Source organism: Physella acuta, unplaced genomic scaffold, assembly GCF_028476545.2.
Source record: "Physella acuta isolate Inbredline_101_S28 unplaced genomic scaffold, ASM2847654v3 ptg000258l, whole genome shotgun sequence".
Lineage (NCBI taxonomy): Eukaryota > Metazoa > Mollusca > Gastropoda > Physidae > Physella > Physella acuta.
This window is the reverse complement of record NW_026731777.1, coordinates 223,659-247,496: the sequence shown is the minus strand read 5'-3', so window position 1 is coordinate 247,496 and position 23,838 is coordinate 223,659. Positions and strand designations below refer to the sequence as shown.

General features: G+C 38.2%; 1 protein-coding gene and 1 pseudogene across 1 annotated transcript; one reads left to right on the top strand and one right to left on the bottom strand.

Moving 5' to 3' along the window:
- Positions 1 to 12,652: 12,652 nt before the first annotated feature.
- Positions 12,653 to 13,243, top strand: LOC131938840 (uncharacterized protein C9orf85 homolog; annotated as a pseudogene).
- Positions 13,244 to 19,919: 6,676 nt separating this feature from the next.
- On the bottom strand, positions 19,920 to 21,526 carry LOC131938839 (uncharacterized; the record flags this gene model as incomplete). Its single annotated transcript, XM_059297062.1, has 4 exons — positions 21,423 to 21,526; positions 20,976 to 21,031; positions 20,252 to 20,725; positions 19,920 to 20,134 (listed from the first exon to the last, which is right to left on the bottom strand). Coding segments are annotated over exons 2-4 (726 nt in total), but the record flags the coding sequence as incomplete, so codon positions are not given.
- Between the last annotated feature and the right edge of the window lie 2,312 nt (positions 21,527 to 23,838).

The following is a 23,838-nucleotide window of genomic DNA, read 5'->3' as shown; positions in this document are numbered from 1 at the left end:
AGAGTATATAACCTGGGTGAAAGGGAGGGTATATAACCTGGGTGAATGGGAGGGTATAAAACCTGGGTAAATGTGAGGGTATATAACCTGGGTGAATGGGAGGGTATATAACCTGGGTGAATGGGAGGGTATATAACCTGGGTGAATGGGAGGGTATATAACCTGGGTGAATGGGAGGGTATATAACCTGGGTGAATGGGAGGTGTAACGGACACCAATCTATCAGCCAGATAGATGGCGAACGCTCCCGGATTCGTTTAACTGTTTACACACAGATGGCGACAAGCCTAAATAAAAGAAAGTTGACACACTAGCTCGCTAGGACTCGTAATGGATGTCTAGGGGAAACACTAGAGAAACTACTGATGCCAACAATACCTTTAATCTGCATATAACTTGTAATGAGTGTACAAAGTCGTGGCAGAACACTAGATTTATACAGGAATAAAATAGATATACAGAATGAACAAAACCCAACTTACAATGTGTGGGAAATAATAATATGATACACTATCACAGCTTTTAACACTTCAGAAAAATCACCACAGTTTACACAACGCTGCTATAAGCATAAAGAATTACTTAACCACAAGTAATATATGAATATGCTACTTAAACAACTTAGTACTAAACGGCAACACACAGGGCTTATGTCTCTCAACGACGTCTGATCAAAATGAACTGCCTCGAGACACCTGTGGGCAGTCTATTTATAGACTTAGGCAACATGGAAGGTCACCTTCAAATCATAAGGCCATTGGTTGGGGTGGTCATCTGGTCTGAATCAATCAATCATATTTTGATGGAAAATTTCTTAGTCTAAGACTCTCTTAGTAAGACAGCGGAAAAAACCGGTCATTGCACCACAGACCATATATGGTATTATAACAAATGTCAAACTAAAAATAAAACATTACTAGACCTAAGTAGGTCACATCCCCTCCCTTTTGAAGTGGCAGATAGGTTCCACAAAAACATACATAAGGAACCAATCTGGCATAAAATAAAAAAATGTTCCACAAATGTAGCCAACCAAAATCTTAATACCAGGTGAAAACATCTCTGGACAAAAAAGGGAAGTAACTCAAACTTTTACAATTCGTGAAAGGGGAGAAACTCTTTCAAAAAATAATAATACGTCAAAATCCCTCAGAAAGGGTATTATAATATTTCCATGTGGATATTAAAAGTGGTAAACCCGACAGGGTAAATCCTTTATTTCAATGACTAGCTACAATATCAACTGAGTCATATGAGATATATTATCATAAAAGATTACATATAATGAAAAACCACCTTTAAATAAGGTTCACCTGAAAATAAACAAAATATTCAACAGGATTGCAATTTTGAAAAAAAATTCAAAACTCAGACCACTCACATTCATGAGAGTGTCACCCAAACAAACCTGTAAATGGTCTTAACCAACCACAAAACATGTCACATGATCAATGAGGGTAATAAGGTTTTACATCCTTGACAAACAGTCAGCCACAACATTATCAATTCCTTTAATGTGTGAAATTACCAGATTAAAATTTGTGGGTCACCTAGACTCACAGATCACTCAAGTGTCTAACCACTGGACCACTTGAGCAACAGATCACTTAAGTGTCTAACCATTAGACCACTCAAGCTACAATTCTCGGTTCCGCACCGAAGAATCGAACCTCGGCCGCCGCAGTGGCGCGCCGAGATCCTAACCACTATACCACATCCTGGTCCGTCTTCTTTTGGGACCACTGGCAGGGGGAACTCCAATTGCTAAACTGGGTTTCATGATATAATTCCTGATCATATAATCAATTTCATCTTTTATCAAAACAGCTTTTTCTGGGTTAACTCTATAGGGGTGTTGTTTGACAGCCTTTGCATCTCCTACATCTACATCATGAGGTGGTACCTTTGCTTCTTTGGGGAAATCCCCAAAAATAGATGGAAATGTCTCAAATAACTGAGAATCTATGGCTTTCCTCAGTGGACAAATGCATAAGGTGATCATTTAAATTATCTAGAAAAGAAGAATTTACCAATTTTGGGGGTTTCAGTTTGTCATGTATCATATCATCAGAAACATTTGTACATACAGGTAAAGTAATTTTAGCTGTGGAATCAAGATTGGTACAATTATCATAATACTTTTTCAGTGAGTTAACATGATACACTGTCTGTTTCTTTCTTCTGTCTGGAGTATTGACAACATAGTTCAAATCACTTAATTTTGAATGCACAGTAAAGGGTCCACAATATCTTAAGGATAACGCATTGTTCAGGTTAGGCACGCGCACAAGAACTTTCTCGCCTGGATTGAATGTTCGTTTACGAGAACTCTTATCATACAGTCCTTTCATTCTCACTTGGGCCTTTCTTAAGTTCTTGTGAGCCATTTCACACACGGCTTTCAATCGAACGTGAAAATCGTCAAAGTTCTCCACTGGATGGTTACTGGTACCTGTCCAACGCTCGTGGATCAGCTTCAGGGGACCACGGACAGAATGTCCAAACACAAGCTGAAAAGGAGAGTAACCTAGAGATTCCTGGACACAGTCTCTAGTGGCGAAAATAATCCATGGAACAGTTTCATCCCATTGGGTGTTACTTTTAGCGAACGTTCTCAGCATGGTTTTTAGGGTCTGGTGGAACCTCTCAAGTACACCTTGAGACTGAGGGTGGTAGGCTGAGCTGGTGATGTGGGTAACGCCTAGCTTGGCTAGCGCTTCCTGAAAATGGTGGCTGGTGAAATTGCTGCCTTGGTCTGTTTGAACGATTCTAGGTAATCCAAAGGTAGTGAAGAACCGGGTCATGGCTCTGACTACAGTCTTTGCCTTAATGTTCCGTAAGGGGAACGCCTCGGGAAAACGGGTACTTGAACACATAAAGGTAAGTAGGTACTCGTTGCCCGCCTTGGTTTTAGGCAAGGGACCTACACAGTCCATGATGATTTTAGAAAAGGGTTCTTCTAACACAGGAATCGGACTCAAAGGGGCCTTAGGAATTTTCTGGTTGGGCTTCCCGGCCAACTGACAGTTCGTGCAACTTTTGCAGTAACGCGACACATCATTCTTCATTTTGGGCAAAAAAAAACAGTTCTTTGATCTTCGCCATTGTTTTCGTGACTCCTGGGTGCGCTGACATCGGATGGTCATGTGCCAGTTTCAGTATTTCATGCCGATAAGGTGGAGGGACCCACAGCTGGTTTTTACCCAACCATGGTTCGGCAGGTGAGGCATCCACTGGTACAGAGCGACGAAAGAAGAGGTCGTTCTCGGAGAAATACTCCCCATCGTCAGCTGAGAGTGACTTTTCGACCATTGCTTTGAGTTCCGCGTCGACTTGTTGAGCTTTAATGATGTCTTCCTGAGATATTCTCAGGGGTAAGCCCAGGCTTGTGTTCTCTGGAAGCAGAGACTCCAGTTTGGGAGTTGGATTTCCTGACGATGATGGTAGGTGTGGTTCAGACGTTGTGTCAGCCAATTGTTTGGTCTGACTTCTTGTCACCACACATGCAGGATACAGTTCATTATCATTATCTGGGACTGTTGACAAAGGGTTTTGAACCGTACAGGGGTATACTTTGCTTCCCGTAAGGTCATTCCCTAGAAGCAGGTGTACTCCTGGGACAGGAATACTATCTATCACTCCTAAAATGACTTCACCTTCGACGAGATGATGTTTCAGGGAAAACTTGTGTAGAGGGACCACAGTGGATTCTGCCCCCACTCCTTGGATAATGGAAACATTTCCGGTGTTCGTCTCCGGTGTAATGTCCATTGAGCTTTTCAAAAGAAGTGACTGTGACGCTCCTGTGTCTCTTAGGACGGTGATATTCCGCTGAGACAACAGATCACCTGGTTTGCTAATGACAGCTTCTGCAATGAAAGATGAAAAGTCAACCTTTCTCGATCCCTCGAGATCGGTAGACTCGGAAGAAACTGGATGGTGGCGTGAACAGTCAAAATGTGACTGAACGTAATGGGTAGAGATTTGATTTCCTTCCTGTGGACACTTAGGGTTAGTGTCATTCCGAAGACTAAAGTTCAGATTTGAACTGGCTGTTTGATGGGTGAGAGCATTATGCGCAGAGGTACGCACCACTTCTCTGTTAAATTGATGACGCTTATAGCAGTCCTTGATAAGGTGACCAGGTCTCTTGCAGAACTGGCATACTGCTCGACGACTGAGAGTTGATCTTGGCTTCTCTCTGGACTGTAACGCCTTCAAGTGTTGGCCAACAGGGGGACTGTTGCCAAAAATGGGAAGTACAGGGTTGAGGCGGTTTCCTGACACTGCTGGTTTCTTATGAACCAACGTATATGTGTCAGCCGACTCAGCAGCCTTCTTGATGTCGACTATCCTGTTATCCAGGATGTGTAGACGTATGTCTTCAGGAAGGGACTTTAGGAATTCCTCCCTCAGAACAATTGTTTTGAGTTTCTCAAACTCTGAAACTTCCTCAGAGTTTAGCCACCTTGAGAAAATTTTCTCTTTTTCGAAGAGAAATTCCACATATGATTGAGTGGGTAGCTTTCGGAGTGTTCGGAATTTTATCCGATAGGCCTCTGGAGTCAATTCGTAGGCTTTCAAAATGGCAGTCTTGACCAGCCCATAGTTAGTTTGAACGTCGTGAGAGAGTGCCTGATATGTGTTTGCAGCTTTTCCTGTAAGAACCGTGCTCAATAAAGCAGTAATGGAAGTTTCGGGCCATTCGCATGCCTTCGCTAAACTCTCAAATGAGTTAAAGAAGACAACCAAATCTAATTCATTAAACTTAGGAACTAATTTCCCAAATTTGGCAATCACCTGCCCCACCGACAACTTTTTAGGATCCACTAGAGAAGTGACATCACCACTAACTTTACAAAATTCTAATTCCAACCTCCTCTTATCTAAAGCAATTTTAGCTTCCAATTCCTTTTCCTCTAAAGTAACTTTAGCTTTCTCTACAGCACTTTTAGTTTCTAACTCCTTTTCCTTTAATAAAAACTCCCTCTCTTCTAGAGGTTTCTCCTCACGGAGTATCACCTCAGCCAACAAACTCTCTTCGAACACACCTTCATTAATAAAATGAACAATAATTTTATCTCTCAGCACCTCTGATTTCTGAGTGACAGAATAATCTAACTTCAATTCCTTTACAACACTAATCAAATCTTTCCTGCTTAACTTCTCTACCTCCTCAACTGTGGGTTTTAACAAGAAAGACTCCATTTCAACTGGTTTCAAAATCAAAACAAGACTAAATTTAACACAGCCCTATGATATGCTATGAACTTGACCTTAAATCTAGGACGCGACACGTCTGGCTTCCTGACCTAAATAACTCTAGCCTTGAGCGGTTTTTAACACAGCCCTTCTGGGTTAAGAAACAACTAACTAGAACTGAACCTAGTGTTTAAATATTTAAACCAACAACTCGTACAACAGATTACATCCCGGACGAGCCCCCACTTTGTAACGGACACCAATCTATCAGCCAGATAGATGGCGAACGCTCCCGGATTCGTTTAACTGTTTACACACAGATGGCGACAAGCCTAAATAAAAGAAAGTTGACACACTAGCTCGCTAGGACTCGTAATGGATGTCTAGGGGAAACACTAGAGAAACTACTGATGCCAACAATACCTTTAATCTGCATATAACTTGTAATGAGTGTACAAAGTCGTGGCAGAACACTAGATTTATACAGGAATAAAATAGATTTACAGAATGAACAAAACCCAACTTACAATGTGTGGGAAATAATAATATGATACACTATCACAGCTTTTAACACTTCAGAAAAATCACCACAGTTTACACAACGCTGCTATAAGCATAAAGAATTACTTAACCACAAGTAATATATGAATATGCTACTTAAACAACTTAGTACTAAACGGCAACACACAGGGCTTATGTCTCTCAACGACGTCTGATCAAAATGAACTGCCTCGAGACACCTGTGGGCAGTCTATTTATAGACTTAGGCAACATGAAAGGTCACCTTCAAATCATAAGGCCATTGGTTGGGGTGGTCATCTGGTCTGAATCAATCAATCATCTCTTGATGGAAAATTTCTGAGTCTAAGACTCTCTTAGTAAGACAGCGGAAAAAACCGGTCATTGCACCACAGACCATATATGGTATTATAACAAATGTCAAACTAAAAATAAAACATTACTAGACCTAAGTAGGTCACAGAGGGTATATAACATGGATGAATGGGAGGGTATATAACCTGGGTGAATGGGAGGGTATATAACCTGGGTGAATGGGAGGGTATATAACCTGGGTAAATGGGAGGGTATATAACCTGGGTGAATGGGAGGGTATATAACCTGGGTGAATGGGAGGGTATATAACCTGGGTGAATGGGAGGGTATATAACCTGGGTGAATGGGAGGGTATATAACCTGGGTGAATGGGAGGGTATATAACCTGGGTGAATGGGAGGGTATATAACCTGGGTGAATGGGAGGGTATATAACCTGGGTGAATGGGAAGGTATATAACCTGGGTGAATGGGAGGGTATATAACCTGGGTGAATGGGAGGGTATATAACCTGGGTGAATGGGATGGTATATAACCTGGGTGAATGGGAGGGTACATAACCTGGGTGAATGGGAGGGTATATAACCTGGGTGAATGGGAGGGTATATAACCTGGGTGAATGGGAGGGTATATAACCTGGGTAAATGGGAGGGTATATAACCTGGGTAAATGGGAGGGTATATAACCTGGGTGAATGGGAGGGTATATAACCTGGGTGAATGGGAGGGTATATAACCTGGGTAAATGGGAGGGTATATAACCTGGGTGAATGGGAGGGTATATAACCTGGGTGAATGGGAGGGTATATAACCTGGGTAAAAGGGAGGGTTTATAACATGGGTGAATGGGAGGGTATATAACCTGGGTGAATGGGAGGGTATATAACCTGGGTGAATGGGAAGGTATATAACCTGGGTGAATGGGAGGGTATATAACCTGGGTGAATGGGAGGGTATATAACCTGGGTGAATGGGATGGTATATAACCTGGGTGAATGGGAGGGTACATAACCTGGGTGAATGGGAGGGTATATAACCTGGGTGAATGGGAGGGTATTTAACCTGGGTGAATGGGAGGGTATATAACCTGGGTAAATGGGAGGGTATATAACCTGGGTAAATGGGAGGGTATATAACCTGGGTGAATGGGAGGGTATATAACCTGGGTGAATGGGAGGGTATATAACCTGGGTGAATGGGAGGGTATATAACCTGGGTGAATGGGAGGGTATATAACCTGGGTGAATGGGAGGGTATATAACCTGGGTGAATGGGAGGGTATATAACCTGGGTAAAAGGGAGGGTTTATAACATGGGTGAATGGGAGGGTATATAACCTGGGTGAATGGGAGGGTATATAACCTGGGTGAATGGGAGGGTCTATTGAGAGACGCCCGATGGCTTTATTTTTCTTGCACTGTAACGTGTGCATTGAGGAACTTTGTGTTGTCTCCGTGAGAGATTTCTAAATTTTTTAAATAAGTCTCGCTTTTTCTTACACTCCAGGGATAATTTCAGCTGACTTTGGGAAATCTTGAGCGTGTACTTCAGCATTTTCTCGTGTAAATGTCACCCCCCCCCCCTCCCCGAACGAACTGGAAATTATATAGAAAATATATACTTTTACCAGTGTCAGCCCCCACCCCCCTCGAAAATTTCAATCCCCCCCCCCCCCAGATAAATAAGTTTGGAAGGAACACTGGTCTTCTACAAGAGAAGTCTGAGGTACTTTGAAGTTATGGGTTGTCACGTCGATAGCTTAGTAGTATGGGTTGTCATGTCGATAGGTTAGTAGTATGGTTTGTCACGTCGATAGGTTAGTAGTATGGGTTGTCACGTCGATAGCTTAGTAGTATGGGTTGTCAGGTCGGTGGGTAGTAGTACGGTTTGTCACGTCGATAGCTTAGTATTATGGGTTGTCACGTCGATAGGTTAGTAGTATGGGTTGTCACGTCGATAGGTTAGTAGTATGGTTTGTCACGTCGATAGGTTAGTAGTGTGGGTTGTCACGTCGATGTTTTTTAGTATGGGTTGTCACGTCGATAAGTTAGTAGTATGTGTTGTCACGTCGATAGGTTAGTAGTATGAGTTGTCACGTCGATGTTTTTTAGTATGGGTTGTCACGTCGATAGGTTAGTAGTATTGGTCTGGATTAGTCCTAGTCATAACATCAAGTCGTTGATTATAAATATAGTAACATTTGTATGTATACATGGACATACCCAAACCCATCCACCCTGTCCCCCCCCCCCCCCCCTTCGACCCACACAATAAAAATTAGATTTGCCGTGCGTATGTCCTAAATGAACCATTAAATATTTATTATGCCATAATGTGGATATCATATGCATGCTTAATTTATTCAAGGATACTATCTTTCCATCATTATATGCGCCATATAAAATTCCTCCTACAAATTATGTCTAAATATTTTTCTGAGCCCGAATTTTAAAGAATAATAAAGTGGATGCCAACTGTTGCATCCACTGGTAGCCTACATAAAAATGTATGTGCCAACTGTTGCATCCACTGGTAGCCTACATACAAATGTATGTGCCAACTGTTGCATCCACTGGTAGCCTATATACAAATGTATGTGCCAACTGTTGCATCCACTGGTAGCCTACATACAAATGTATGTGCCAACTGTTGCATCCACTGGTAGCCTACATAAAAATGTATGTGCCAACTGTTGTATCCACTGGTAGCCTACATACAAATGTATGTGCCAACTGTTGCATCCACTGGTAGCCTACATACAAATGTATGTGCCAACTGTTACATCCACTTGGTAGTCTACATACAAATGTATGTGCCAACTGTTACATCCACTGGTAGCCTACATACAAATGTATGTGCCAACTGTTGCATCCACTGGTAGCCTACATACAAATGTATGTGCCAACTGTTGCATCCACTGGTAGCCTACATAAAATTGTATGTGCCAACTGTTGCATCCACTGGTAGCCTACATACAAATGTATGTGCCAACTGTTGTATCCACTGGTAGCCTACATACAAATGTATGTGCCAACTGTTACATCCACTGGTAGCCTACATACAAATGTATGTGCCAACTGTTGCATCCACTGGTAGCCTACATAAAAATGTATGTGCCAACTGTTACATCCACTGGTAGCCTACATAAAAATGTATGTGCCAACTATTGCATCCACTGGTAGCCTACATAAAAATGTATGTGCCAACTGTTGCATCCACTGGTAGCCTACATACAAATGTATGTGCCAACTGTTGCATCCACTGGTAGCCTACATACAAATGTATGTGCCAACTGTTGCATCCACTGGTAGCCTACATAAAAATGTATGTGCCAACTGTTGCATCCACTGGTAGCCTACATACAAATGTATGTGCCAACTGTTGCATCCACTGGTAGCCTACATACAAATGTATGTGCCAACTGTTGCATCCACTGGTAGCCTACATAAAAATGTATGAGCCAACTGTTGCATCCACTGGTAGCCTACATAAAAATGTATGTGCCAACTGTTGCATCCACTGGTAGCCTACATACAAATGTATGTGCCAACTGATGCATCCACTGGTAGCCTACATAAAAATGTATGTGCCAACTGTTGCATCCACTGGTAGCCTACATTAAAATGTATGTGCCAACTGTTGCATCCACTGGTAGCCTACATACAAATGTATGTGCCAACTGATGCATCCACTGGTAGCCTACATAAAAATGTATGTGCCAACTGTTGCATCCACTGGTAGCCTACATTAAAATGTATGTGCCAACTGTTGCATCCACTGGTAGCCTACATAAAAATGTATGTGCCAACTGTTGCATCCACTGGTAGCCTACATAAAAATGTATGTGCCAACTGTTGCATCCACTGGTAGCCTACATACAAATGTATGTGCCAACTGTTACATCCACTGGTAGCCTACATACAAATGTATGTGCCAACTGTTACATCCACTGGTAGCCTACATAAAAATGTATGTGCCAACTGTTGCATCCACTGGTAGCCTACATACAAATGTATGTGCCAACTGTTGCATCCACTGGTAGCCTACATAAAAATGTGTGTGCCAACTGTTACATCCACTGGTAGCCTACATACAAATGTATGTGCCAACTGTTGCATCCACTGGTAGCCTACATAAAAATGTATGTGCCAACTGTTGCATCCACTGGTAGCCTACATACAAATGTATGTGCCAACTGTTGCATCCACTGGTAGCCTACATACAAATGTATGTGCCAACTGTTACATCCACTGGTAGCCTACATACAAATGTATGTGCCAACTGTTGCATCCACTGGTAGCCTACATGCAAATGTATGTGCCAACTGTTGCATCCACTGGTAGCCTACATAAAAATGTATGTGCCAACTGTTGCACCCACTGGTAGCCTACATAAAAATGTATGTGCCAACTGTTGTATCCACTGGTAGCCTACATACAAATGTATGTGCCAACTGTTGCATCCACTGGTAGCCTACATAAAAATGTATGTGCCAACTGTTGCACCCACTGGTAGCCTACATAAAAATGTATGTGCCAACTGTTACATCCACTGGTAGCCTACATAAAAATGTATGTGCCAACTGTTGCATCCACTGGTAGCCTACATACAAATGTATGAGCCAACTGTTGCATCCACTGGTAGCCTACATAAAAATGTATGTGCCAACTGTTGCATCCACTGGTAGCCTACATAAAAATGTATGTGCCAACTGTTGCATCCACTGGTAGCCTACATAAAAATGTATGTGGCAACTGTTGCACCCAATGGTCACCCTATTCTGGAACTACACTGGGACCATTCAACAGAAGCTCAGACTGGACACTACTTGTGTACAGTGCAAGGTCCAGATACTGTCAGACATAACATCGACTGGATGAATAAAACTGACGTCACAACTAGATGACTACAGACACATCTAGTGACGAATTTCGGAGAAAATAATTCACACTAATATCACAAATTAAAAATGTTGAATATTTAAAAAATAGCTTACAAATTTTATTTCATTGGCTTGTGTACCACAACAGTATGACTGCGTCGATACCTTGATGAATTAAAAAAAATAACTTTCAGCATTTAAAAAATATTACGTTTAACAAAATGATGCAAATGATCTTGGAATTGTTAACAACATTTTCTCGGAAATAGAACATCTTTCTGCTATAGTTTTCAAGAAATCGGTCATGGTTCTACTAAAAACGATCACAGTTAGCATCATCGCAATTCACACATTTCCTAAATAGCCAAACAAGCCTGTCGATTACATTTAAACATTTTAAAAATACATATAGGCCTACTCAATTAAAATATAAAATTTGTATGTATAGCATTCAATGTATTTCACTGATGGAATCGTTTATTATTAAACATTTATTTTTTAACAAGTTACCATATAATATTTCTATTTCATTCAGGGAGATAACTTATACATGTTTTTAAAATGTCATAATAATTTAGTTAATTCATCAAATAAAACTTTTTAATATGGATTTAAAGGTTTACTAAAACCATTTATTTAAATAATATTTAAAATAGTATCTATATACATATATACATATTTCTTCTTTGGTTTTATTATTAGAAACATATATTCATCTTGAGTAACATAAATAATGTTCTTAAACAACTATTTTTTACTTTCTCGTATATACGTAGTATAGAGAAAGTATTGTAATCGTGCAAAAAAAAAATCGAGATTTTTACAAATCTCGACGTTTTACACCTCACTGATACGGAAAAACATAATTTTGCAATCTTGTCCGTATGTCTGTGTGTCTGTGTGTCTGTCTGTCCGTGTGTAAACACGATAACTTGAGTACCTTTACTGCTAGGTTGATGAAATTTCATATATAAGTATTTTATCAAAATCGTAGATCCGTATCAACGTTTGAGCGATTTCCGATAAACGGAAGTGGTACTTTTTCTACTTTGAATTTTTCAAAAGCCTATAACTTGAGTACTATTTCAGATAGATAAATGAAATTTCACATGTAAGTAAAAGATCTAATTCTCTACCATCTGTTAAATTTTGAGTAATTTCCGTTGACTGGAAGTAGTAATTTACGCTACTTCCGATTTCTCAAAAAACTAATGTAAATTTTAAAAGTACTAATAATATTGCGCACTATTATGCGCTATTTTATTTCGCGTTCACTTGGTGTGCAATTAATTTGTCTACGATATTTTATTCTATTTTTAAAACTTTAAGTATTTAAAATGGATTAAAAATCATGTCTATAGGGCTTGTAAGTAGGTCTTATACTAGCCAGCTAGTATTTTTCAAACCAATATTAAATCGGTAAAAAAGGAAATAAAAGTTACTTACGCTATTGTTAAGTTATTTAAAATCGTAAAAACTGATAATGATACTTTGAGAATTCACCTGACCCTGGCTAACGAGATTTCAAATTTTAAGTAAGAGAAGCAAAGAAACTTACACGCCTTATAGCCCGAGTTCCCATCCCCTGTTATTTTATATAAGAATATTCAAGAAAGTTTAGGGGAGATCACTCCCGGTTTATTTAAAATGTGAAGCTAATCATTCACCTTATTAACGTACAATAGTTGTTGTTGTTTACAATTTAAATTTTGACTAAAACAAAGGTTTTCACAGTAATCTATCAGCATGGTGTTGTCACAATTCTAAACTAAAGGAAACAGCAGGACAATCGAACGAAAAAAATGAGCTCACAAAGTGGCAATGTTTCTCGCACACGAAAACAGAAATATCGGAATAACATAGTCTTCAAAAATGATATGCATGATACATCTGGCAAAACAAAACTCATTAACAACTTGAATTTTTAAGGCATTTGTCTTCGCTGTAAGGATATAATTCAATGGAAAATAAAGTACAAAAAATTATTCCAGCCTGCTACATGTGTCAGATGTCACAACAAAACTGTGAAGAGAGCTTATTACACAGTGTGTCAGCCTTGTGCAACCCAAGTTAAAGTTTGTGCTAAATGTAATACCAAACAAGATAGTATAATACAGCCTGGGCAGAGCGAGGAACAAAAGAAAGCCCAAGAAGAACAATTAAAATTTGAAGTTCAGCACTTAAAGGAAAGGCAGAGAAGAACTTTATATCGACATATTGAGAAGGGAGAGAATCCTGAAGATGGTCTTGGGGCAACTGCTTTCAAAGATGATTTGGATGATGATGAAGAAGAAGATGATGAAGATAGTAGTGATGAAGAGTTTTAGTTATTATTTACAATAAAACTATATGGTCATTTAAAAAAAAGTTTTGATCAAAATACGAGTTTAAAGACATAAGCTGGGAACTCTCAGTTATCTTTAACAAAAAATTATAGACAAAAAAAGTGTTGACGCTTATTAAGACAGCCAAACATCACTTACAAAACCCTCCAGTAAATAAAGTTAGAACATTTCTTTGGTTTCATAGGTTTTAAAGGGGCACAATCTGGATGGTAGGAAGAGATACCCCCCCCCTTCCACCACCCAATCATACAGGCGGCTATATCAAATTGATCACCAATCAGATGTCTCACCAATCAATTAAATGTTGTATCATAAATCAATTAACGCCATGGGCTTGACGTAGTGTCTCACGCTGTTCAGTATGAGCGCCATCTGCTTGACGTTCTTTCTCACGCTGATGGAGGTCGTCTCCACTCGGGCAACTCGTAGGACCCGGTGGATCTCAGAGCAGCTGCCCAGGTAGGGCGTGCTCATTAGTACCTGTTGTAATTAGGGTCTGATAATTAGTACCTGTTGTAATTAGGGGATGCTCCTTAGAACATTTTGTAATTAAGGGTTGCTCAATAGTAGATTTGTCATAACTAAGGAGTACTCATTAGTAAAGTTGTTAAAATTATAAAGAAGGAGGGCGCTGTTAATTAGTACATGCGAGAAAAAAAGACAGCAGCGAGTTCGAGAATCAAGTTAAATAACGGCTTATAACATAATTTGGTGTCTTTATTTTTGTATACATTATAAGCGTATACTACTCATTCATGTATATTTTAAAATGAGCATCAAACAATATTTACTCGTTTATGTATATTTTAAAATGAGCATCAAACAATATTTACACGTTCATGTATATTTTAAAATGAGCATCAAACAATATTTACACGTTCATGTATATTTTAAAATGAGCATCAAACAATATTTACACGTTCATGTATATTTTAAAATGAGCATCAAACAATATTTACACGTTCATGTATATTTTAAAATGAGCATCAAACAATATTTACACGTTCATGTATATTTTAAAATGAGCATCAAACAATATTTACACGTTCATGTATATTTTAAAATGAGCATCAAACAATATTTACACGTTCATGTATATTTTTAAATGAGCATCAAACAATATTTACACGTTTATGTATATTTTAAAATGAGCATCAAACAATATTTACACGTTCATGTATATTTTAAAATGAGCATCAAACAATATTTACACGTTCATGTATATTTTAAAATGAGCATCAAACAATATTTACACGTTCATGTATATTTTAAAATGAGCATCAAACAATATTTACACGTTCATGTATATTTTAAAATGAGCAACAAACAATATTTACACGTTCATGTATATTTTTAAATGAGCATCAAACAATATTTACACGTTCATGTATATTTTTAAATGAGCATCAAACAATATTTACACGTTCATGTATATTTTTAAATGAGCATCAAACAATATTTACACTTTCAAACTCCTGGTGACTGTGATAGCTGGTCGTTAGGAGACACCTATGCTCTACTGTACCTACAACAGCGACAAATGACTGCACTTCCGAACGGTCGTAGTCGCCTGTGTACCTGGAGACAAACTGCAGCTGCAAGCAGAAGGCTTCCACGCTGGTAGCAGACTGAACGATCCCCTGCACGTCTGCACTTGTTCGCAGTCGCGGGTCTGGTGAGTAGAGTATGCATAGTTTTATAGGTGTTACAATGTATGCTGGCCCGCGTTTAGGCGTGGTGTGATTCAAGTCTTTCGTTTCCACAATTCATGAGAAAAGCATATATCAACACGAACATAATAATATATTTAAAATCTGATTAATTTGATTTCATTATTTAAAGAATGAACGTATTATTAGTTTCATTTTTAATCTGGTAATTGATGAGTGATACAATGAAACAATTTTTTTTAATGCCGAGGACAATACAAATGTATTACATTCTACTAACAAGCTGCTGAACTATAGCCTCTACCAACCTAAGAATGACTTATTGATGGGGAACTATAGCCACAACGAAACGAAGAATGACTTACTAATGTCGAAGTATAGCCACAACGAAACGAAGGATGAATTACTAATGTCGAAGTATAGCCACAACCAAACGAAAAAATGACTTACTGATGGATATTGGATTCTCTGGCTGAGGCCAACTCGACAAAACGAGTCCCAAGCACTCTGAGACAACCGGATCGTCAAGGGGAGTTGATTCTTCTGCATTAAATATAAAATATCTGTAGCCCACAGCTCTAAAAATCTGTCTAACTGTCCCTGTCAAAGTCCGATTCATGATGTTCGCTTCCAAATCATCTGTAGTTCCATCACTGGCAATAATGACAGTCCCATGCTGATGCAGGAAATTTTATTCAAAAAATCGACGTAGAATCTTGAATTCATAGTCACCCTGCAGCTTGATAAGAGCATTTTCAACCCTAAGGAAAAAGATTTGTGCGTGGATGCCTTTAGTGCAGTGCCGGAGAACCTTAGGCAGAAGGTCTGCACACGTGTGGTCAGTATCTCTGCTGGTGGGCAGTGAGCACGCCACGATTTTGACGCTGTAGTTCTGGAAGTTTCTGGAACCAGAGACCACATGATGTGTGGAAGCATCTGCTGACCCCGTCCACTTCAGACAGGCTATCTCCAAGGATAAAATGGGCGCAGGTATTTTTCCCAGATGCACACGGTCCGATCAACAGAATATTGATCTGGTTATGCTTTAGAGAGGAGGCCAGCATGTTTTCCTAAGTTTGATTAATGAAAATAATTATAGTTATTTTATTTTCTTAATTTATAAACAATTACTATAATATGTATGCGTATAATTAGAAAGTTGATGAAATTATAATATAAAGTCATGTACTTTAGAAATGCATTCGTCTATTTAAATACACATCTTTTTATGTTGTTTTTAGAACTTAAATATAAAATTGTCATTACATAAAATATGGCCTATATATTTCCCTACCCAGGTAACCACGAGAAAGTAGGCCTACATGTAAAAGACAACTCAGCCGGTGTAATGGAACAAGTCTATTCAACGATGTAAAGCAAAGCCAGACAGTGTAGGTCTAACTTCTGTTCTAAAGTTGGTTTAATTTCATTAAAAGTGTCGCTATAGGTTTTAATAAGCATTTTATAATTAAGTAAAGTATGATTTTTATTCGCCCATTTATTTTTGATGCTTTGTTTTATTTAATTTTATCTACTGCCAGATAGTGAACTTTCAAGTTTAATTCTAACAAAACACTTTTAGTTATAAAAACTTTACCTACATTAACTTTACATGTTATACATAACAAACATTAATCGAATTACAAAAGGTAAGCAAAAAAAAAACTATTAAAATTATTTTCTATTTTGTGCGACTCCCAAAAGACTGCCTTTTTAAAAAATGCCATTGTTTTGAAGCAGGCACTGTACGACTAGTACCGAAAGAAATATTCGCTCAATTATCATCTGTTCACGTTCATGCCCGAGTCAGGTGGGGCAGATGAAGTAGAGTTTATCTGCTTCAATGTCCTCGGTTTATGAGGGGGAGTGGAGTCATTATTATGTTCAGCTGCAATGTTTCCTTAACATGAGCTAGGTACCCACCAGAGCTGGGTGAGCTCAGGTACGTCCTAAATATCAACTAGTCGAGAAAACAGGGGAACATAACACTGTTATATGACACGGGATGGTCAAAGGGAAGTAACCGATAAAACAGAAATTGTTATAAAAATACGTGGTTTTCTACCTTTTCTACACGTGGAGAAAAAAATATCTAATCAGTGTTAGAGATAGACATTAGAAGTACGACATACAATATTACGGTCAAAGGGAAGTAACCAGTAAAGTAGATATGGTTCTAAAAATACGTTATTGTCTACATTTTCTATGAGTGTTGAAAAAGATGTTTGAACCAGTGTGACAAATAAAGACCAAAGACTACAGAACAGTGATGTGTAATCAAATGGAAGTCACCAAAAGTCTTGCTTTTCTCTTTAGCTCTTAGAGATAACTTCAGCCGACTTTTACAAAACTTGATCATGTCATTTAGCCTTTTCTCGTGTAAATGTACCCTTGAGGTATTCTACAAGCAAAGTCTGATACCCTGGCATTGAGACGATCATTTGTTAGTTGAATCAATTTCCCCACAAATTAGTGTTTTATGTCTTGAAATTCTCCCATCTACCCACTTAATAATCTGGACATTTTCTTCAATGACTTTTTTAAAATACAGTTTAGAAATGTGGATTATAAGTGTATACTTTATTGATATCGTTAAAATGTGCTTTATAATTGTATATTATATTGAGATGGTCTGACGTCACATAACTTGAAAGAAAGGGAGATAAAACATGTGTTAAAACTTGTGATGACAGGTGTAGCAAGTTGCTAAAGGAGTGGTCAGCTACAACTTAATATATGTGTGTTTACCAGACGTCGTTAGCAGACTTGGTTGATCATTTGGTAGAAGTCTATAACAACATGATCAATAAATCAATAACCACATGGCCAATAGTCATATCTGTTTACTAACACAACTAACAGGTTTCGGAAGTATGTTCTTAGACGAAGAAATGGGTAATGAAATTCTTAAAGAGGAACTGTTTTAATTACATCACTTACTAAATGAGAATACATAATAATTGACCGAATGAACGAATGAACGAATGAACGAATGGTCGAATTAACGAATGAACGAATAAACAGATGAACAAATGAACGAATGAACGAATGAACGAATGAACGAATGAACGAATGAACGAATGAACGAATGAACGAATGAACGAATGAACGAATGAACGAATGAACGAATGAACGAATGAACGAATGAACGAATGAACGAATGAACGAATGAACGATTGATCGAATGAACGAATGAACGAATGAACGAATGAACGAATGAACGAATGAACAAATGAACGAATGAGCGAATGATCGAATGAGCGAATGATCGAATGAGCGAATGAGCGAATGAGCGAATGGTCGAATGGTCGAATGAACGAATGAACGAATGAACGAATGAACGAATGAACGAAAAAAATAAACAAATAAGAAATTAAAATTACAAAATTAAAATCAAATTAATTAAAATCAAACTAATTAAAAAAATTCAAACTAATTAAAATCCGAATTAAAAAATCAAATTAATAATAATTAAACTAATTAAAAAACAACAAACAAAATATATACAAAGTAATTAAACTAATTAAAAAATCAAATTAAGTAAAATTAAACTAATTAAAAAATAAACTAATTAAAAACTAATTAAAATTACGTAACTAGGTCACCTTTGGTGATTACGTAACTGGGTCACCGGTGGTGATTACGTCACAAGGTCACCGGTGGTGATCTACTGACCTACTCCCCCACCTTGTCCCCCACCCCCATGTGGGGGAGTATTTTACTATATCTCATTGTACCTCCGGCTCCTCCACCCTCCCCATCCTGCTCCCCCAGGTGGGGGAGTATTTTACTACATCTCGTTGTACCAGGCTGGGGGAGTATTTTAATATATATATCCTTTGCTCCTGCTCCTGCTCCCCATACGACCCAAAAGAGACCTAATATACTACTGACATCCAACAGGCGCCATGTTTGTTTACATTCTAGAACAGACAGACATCCAACAGACGCCATGTTTGTTTACATTCTAGAAAAGACAGACATTCAACAGACGCCATGTTTGTTTACATTCTAGAAAAGACAGACATCCAACAGACGCCATGTTTGTTTACATTCTAGAAAAGACAGACATTCAACAGACGCCATGTTTGTTTACATTCTAGAAAAGACAGACATTCAACAGACGCCATGTTTGTTTACATTCTATATGTAAGGGGAGAACCGAGAAGTGATCTCATTCACTCATCCGAAACGATAAAGTCAAGTCGGATAACTAGGAGGTACTTTGTTCCACAACTAAAATAACTTATACCTCCACAAGAATTAACTATAATGTAAAACTTAACTCAAAGAAAAATAAAACAAAATAATTATTCAATCCAAATAAAAAAACCCAGCAAAAATAGGTCGACCGCAATTTATGCTGTAACGGAACAATACAATTAGATTAGGTCTAACTTAATATGCAGTAACGTGTATTCTGGAATTCTAACAGGCCACACGGCCGAATAAAACGTAGGTACATTACAAATTTCGTACATAGATCTGATGATATAATCAAAAATTTCTGACAATAATAACATCAGTATTAACTTAAGATATCAATCGTTTGACAGATTGTATAATTAAAAATGTCTCACACTTACGTATAAAAAGTTCTCTCCAAGCCACACAAAAAACCGTCTCCTTTCTATCTCTACCTAACGCATTGGCCGTCGTATCGGTCCTGATCCCCCACCGCTGCATTCCTACCCTCTGGTAGACATGGGGTCATCTGATAAGGGGAGGGACACAAACAATGCCTTCCTGCCTCGTCGCTAATCTGACTTGCTAATTGGGTTCAAACCGCACTGTAGAGACGCTATAAGGGGGGATGATGGGGAGCAGCGAAAGGGACACCAGCCAACATATACAAGAGCAGACAACTACAAGTCTCTGTCCATCCACAGCCCACTATAATTTAATCCACCATAGTTAGCTCCACTGTGGGGATGGTCAGTCCAGCCCCACCCCAGTCTGTAGACCCAAGCCCCACTGCTACCTGGACAGGTGCTAGTTGTGTACGTGTACCTGGCCCAGTCACTATCCCACACCACCTGCCTGTCCACCCAGTGACCTACAGAGACCTGCTTAGAACAGCCATGAGGATGTGACACTATAATGGCCAGCTTGTCCACATCTCTACGACTCTTATATTTTTCACTTACTTTATCACGTAGACCTTTAAACCGCCTCATCATCTTTTCCAGTTTATCAGCTACATCTACGACATGTGTCACACAACACAACTCACACAAGTCTCCCTCAGTGTCTGACCCCCACATCTTCCACCCATAAATCTTGACCACTGGACTTTTATCATCATCAAACCACAACCTACAGCTGGACTGTCTCGCCTCACTCTCATCAAAAACCACATGTCTGGCTGTCACCACACCAAACTCCCACCACACTTTGCTGGGTGTGTCCGTGTGGTCACATTCAGGACATGGACAAGTTCTGTAGTCACCCATCCCCTCTGTGTACTTGGTCACACCCCACACCCCACCAGTCCCTGTCCTCAGTGAGTTCTGTACCCTGGTGTTGTAGCAAGGATATGGATCTTTAGTGCCTGGTACAAACTCTGGTCTGTCTCGACTGGTCAACTTAACGGCTATCCTGACAGTTAGGTCAGCCAGGGCTTTTGTGAGAGCATACAGATCGTTGTCATGGTAACCAGAAGGAAAATGTTCAAAACTTAACTGATTTACAGGTACAAAGTTTTTATGGCCAGGATTTTTCTCACAGTTTGCCAGGTGTGTGTGTAGATCTGCCTCACCTTGACCTTCAAGACATTCTTGTACTTCATGTGTACCTGTACAGGTAAACAAAACAACTTTATTACTGTAAACATTTCATTAGCTGTTAAACTTTGACAAACATAAAACATGAAAATTATCTACAACCTCCAACTGTCACAACCATCTCAACCATCACCATCTTAAGATACTCACCCAGTAAACATTTCAAACTACAGAATGTTCCAACATAAGGACTTCATCAGCACAAAAAATAGTAAGCATGCAGGTAGATACCTTTTTAAAATCTTTCCCAATAGACATTACCTGTAAAATATGTTGAGATGTCCTCTACACTGGCCATACTGTTGTGGTCATCTAGACTGTCCTCTCCACTGGCCATACTGTTGTGGTCATCTAGACTATCCTCTCCACTGGCCATACTGTTGTGGTCATCTAGACTATCCTCTCCACTGGCCAAACTGTTGTGGTCATCTAGACTATCCTCTCCACTGGCCAAACTGTTGTGGTCATCTAGACTATCCTCTCCACTGGCCAAACTGTTGTGGTCATCTAGACTATCCTCTCCACTGGCCAAACTGTTGTGGTCATCTAGACTATCCTCTCCACTGGCCATACTGTTGTGGTCATCTAGACTATCCAAGTTGATTCCTGTTATATAAACCACAACACAAAGATTTGACACACTGTCTACATCAGCACTAAACCATGGCTGTACACTTGATTAAGTTAAAAGATAATTAACAAACTTACCTGTAACTTGATGTGACAGATCTCTACTGGCCTTTACTGTAGTCTTATGGTCATCTGTGGCAGCTGTTTGATTGAAATAACCTTGACCTTCACATCACATTCAGCAGTTGTATCTGTATATTTAAAAATATTTTGTCTTTTTAAAGAAAGAAGTTTATATGATAGCTTGACTAGTCATTAACCAGTGTTTCTTTACTAACTACATAACAAATGCTACTGGTCAATGATTGGGCAAACAGAATTCAGCATGAGTGTCAGCTTTAGAAGATTAAGATTAAATACATTCTTAGACTAACATAGCAGATAGAGTGAAACTGACCTTTGAACTCCCCACTTGATTTTTAGACATCTGACTGCACACACTTCAGGCTCTGGAGAGAGAAAAAAATTATAGTGGAACTGTCATTAGCATAGAACTAAAGAATGACAACATTTATGGTGGAACTGTCATTAGCATAGAACTACAGGATGACAACATTTAGGTGAAACTGTCATTAGCATATAACTACTAAATGACAATATTTATGAATCATAAACAATTATAGAAGAACATAACATGGTTACCATAATTGTGGTGCAACCTGAAGAGATAACAGGGGAGAAATGTTGGTATTATAGATCTAGACGGAAATGTAGGTAAAAGTTATAGCCTGCACGGAAAGTTAATTAAAGAAATATATTAATTGTAATCATTTTCAGTGGCGTAGGCAAGGGGGGGTTAGGGGGGGGGGGTTATACCCCCTCCCATGGACCCCTATATATATATATATATATATATATATATATATATATATATATATATATATATATATATATATATATATATATATATACCTGTTAAGATATTTATATTATACATTGCATGATGTCAAATATACAAAGCTCATGTAACAAGTAAGATATATTTTGATATAGGAACAATCAAGCACTGATGCTGACGTCATTAAAGCTCTTCCAGACATAGGTCACATCATGGACACACTGACCATCACCAAAATCCTGAGCTCCAAAGGAACCAACAGCCTGGGCAACTTTGAATTGCAGTATATTTGTGATCCGAAGGCGCTGCCTTTAGTAAATGAGTAAGTAGAGAAATTAACTGACGACGGTTTCGACATATTTTCTGCATTATCTTTTAGAGAAAAAAATGTCTAGATAATTTAGATTTTAAAAATACACATTTGAAGACTACTTTTATATAGAAATAAGCTGCAAATAGGTTGCTTTTTAATCCGTAATTGTTATTTAAATAGTGTAGGCTTGTTTAACGACATCAAAACGTGACTAACGAATACAGCTGTACAGCCATTACAAATTACATCCTTATGATACCATAAAATAAAAGTCGACAGCCTGTTACAATGGTTGTATAGATGTATGTCTTCCACGACAAGCTAACTTTTTTATGTGGTATAAAATAATCAAAATATACTTTTATCGGTTAGCTTTACCACATCTGAAATCTTTTTCTTTTAGTTAATAGTTAAATCTGTATCTAAAAAATAAACAACGACTATCTGCAGTTTACGCAATAGTTGCACGACATTTCATAAACGATACACAAAGAAAACATGCAATAATTTTTTTAAACATATTTAGTACGGTAATTTGCAGCAGCCTTTTTTTTAAATAATGTAACTATTTATTCGTAGGTTCCGTAATAGACTGAATGACATCTCAAAAACGATAGCCGAAAGAAATGTGCTTAGACGCCCAGGATACAGCTATCTGGAGCCTAAAACCATCCCTAATGCCATCAGTATTTAAAGCTGATACAGAAAAGGCTTTCTTGGTTGATACTGATGTGGCTTATCTACAACTATAAAGCACATTTTTAAAAAAAAAATTATAAACATCTATACTTTTTAGTTAGTTTAAATTTTTTATTGTTACATTTAAAATAAATAAAAATGTTTTAATGTATTTTATCATTGCCATTTAACAATGTAGTTGTCCTAGAGTAACCTACTCTGTAAAACTTATATCTTTTAATATTCATATTTCTGTAATAACCATTATGCTATTGTGTTTTCTATTTTGTAATACGTTTATTATTTTCGGTGACTAGATTCTGGAAAATTGATTGAAAAGAAATATAAACCGCTACACGAAAAACAATTATAAAAGTTTTATTTTTCAATTATCAGGTATTTTGGTTTAAAGCGTTGGATTAGAATGTTTAGGCTTATTTAACTGGTAAGTTTAAAAAAAAAAGCAACTAATTTATACAAGCTGTAGTATTGGTGATGCTGTTTTAAAGACACTTGTGTCCGACAAAAATCTAAATCAATTATTTTAAAATATAACCTGTCTTCAAATAAGCTAAGCAAATTCAACACAGTGCATACAACGTTCAATGTAAGTATAAACGATGCATATCCTTTTTTGTCTTACATTTTTAAAATAATAAAACTAT